Source organism: Aureococcus anophagefferens (assembly GCF_000186865.1).
Source record: "Aureococcus anophagefferens unplaced genomic scaffold AURANscaffold_498, whole genome shotgun sequence".
In the NCBI taxonomy this organism is placed as follows: domain Eukaryota; class Pelagophyceae; order Pelagomonadales; family Pelagomonadaceae; genus Aureococcus; species Aureococcus anophagefferens.
Genome location: NW_008705955.1, coordinates 5,570 through 6,964, shown reverse-complemented (window position 1 = coordinate 6,964; position 1,395 = coordinate 5,570). Strand labels below are relative to the sequence as shown.

Sequence of the window (1,395 nt, the reverse complement as noted above, 5' to 3'; positions counted from 1 at the left end):
CGCGCATCGAAGGGTTTGGACCTGACGCTTTCGCTCTGCTTCGAGAACTCGACGAGAGCGATCGATTCGTCCAAAAATCAGCCGAATCGACTTCGATGTGGCCGAGCTAGAGAATTTCAAAGTTTGGTCGGGACGTCCCGGCTCACCGGTTGATTTCCACGCAGGCGCCGCGCGCGACCGCGACCTCAAGCTCCTCAACAAGATGCGGCCCTTCGTCATCCTCGGCTTCTGCTGGAGTCTCTTCTCCGTGTTATCCATCTACAGCGAGACCGAGAAGGTGGTCAACCGGAGCGCCTGGGACAGGGCAGCAAAAGAGAGCGAAATTCCCAACTTCAAAGGCTCCTATCTCGGCCGTTTTCCGCTCGTTTCGGCTGATTTTTGGACGAGCGATCATCTCTCGGAGCGCTCTCGAAGCGTGGACGCTTTTTCCGGAACGCGCGCGCGCGGAACACTCACGTTGAAGCGACGTTGAATCTATCTTGTCCTGCCCAGGCCTGGGAGGCGAGCTTCGACGACTGGGGCGACTGCCTCCTCGCGCACTGGGCTCTGCCGAAAAAAGGCCAGAAGGACGCGTGCGGCGTCGTGCCGAAGCACCTCGAGCCCGGCGCGGCCTCGACGCTCGCGCGGCGCGGCGCGGATGCCGACCGCCGGTTCGGGGGGCGACCGCCGCGCTCCGGAACGCTCGAGCTCGGTCGCGGTCGATTCGGCCGACGTTCGGACGACTCGCGCGCGCTCGTCGAGCGCTCGACGCGCGGCCGAAGACGTCGGTCCACGCCGGTCGACGACGCGCACGTCGAAGATGTGGCATCCACGCAGGGGCAGCAGTTGTTCAGCATGCGGTGGACCGCCAACTTCGTGGTCGTGCCCCTCGTCATCGTCGCCGCCCGCGCGCGAATCACATCTCCAACTCGAATGCAACGTGAGCTTATTCGAATGTTTCGACGCGAGCACTTCCGCCGTGCTTCGAGACCTCGATGAGAGCGATCGATCCGTCCAAAAATCAGCCGAATCGACTTCGATGCGACCGAGCGAGAGCATTTCAAAGTTTGGTCGGGACGTCCCGAACCAGCGGTCGATGCGCACGCAGAGCGCCGCGTGGTGGGTCCTCTACACGCACAACGCGTCCGTCAAGCTCTGGATCAAGCACTACCCGGCCATGGCGAAGGTGCTGCCGTCGCCGCACCGCAAGCGCGACCCCGTCGACCGCGTGTGCTCCGCCGCGACGTCGATGCTCGCGTCCGTCGACAGCTCGCTCGCGGACGTGCTCAAGGACACGGACCTCGCGTCGTCGGCCATCCCGGACACCATCGAGGAGGACACCAAGGGATGGTCGAATGGAGCCCTTCCAGAGCTCGCTTACGAGAGTGACCCGACCCGACCGTGACCGCAGGCCGC

General features: G+C 63.9%; 1 protein-coding gene across 1 annotated transcript in view; it reads left to right on the top strand.

The window, feature by feature from the left end:
- Positions 1-164: 164 nt before the first annotated feature.
- AURANDRAFT_68865 (expressed protein) overlaps positions 165-1,395 on the top strand; it is a gene marked incomplete at both ends in the record, with an annotated part of 6,691 nt that continues 5,460 nt past the window's right edge. The window contains 3 exons of the mRNA XM_009044598.1: positions 165-277; positions 493-582; positions 1,088-1,261. Of these exons, the coding sequence (XP_009042846.1) occupies positions 165-277; positions 493-582; positions 1,088-1,261 (377 nt within the window). The remainder of the gene's footprint in view (positions 278-492; positions 583-1,087; positions 1,262-1,395) is intronic.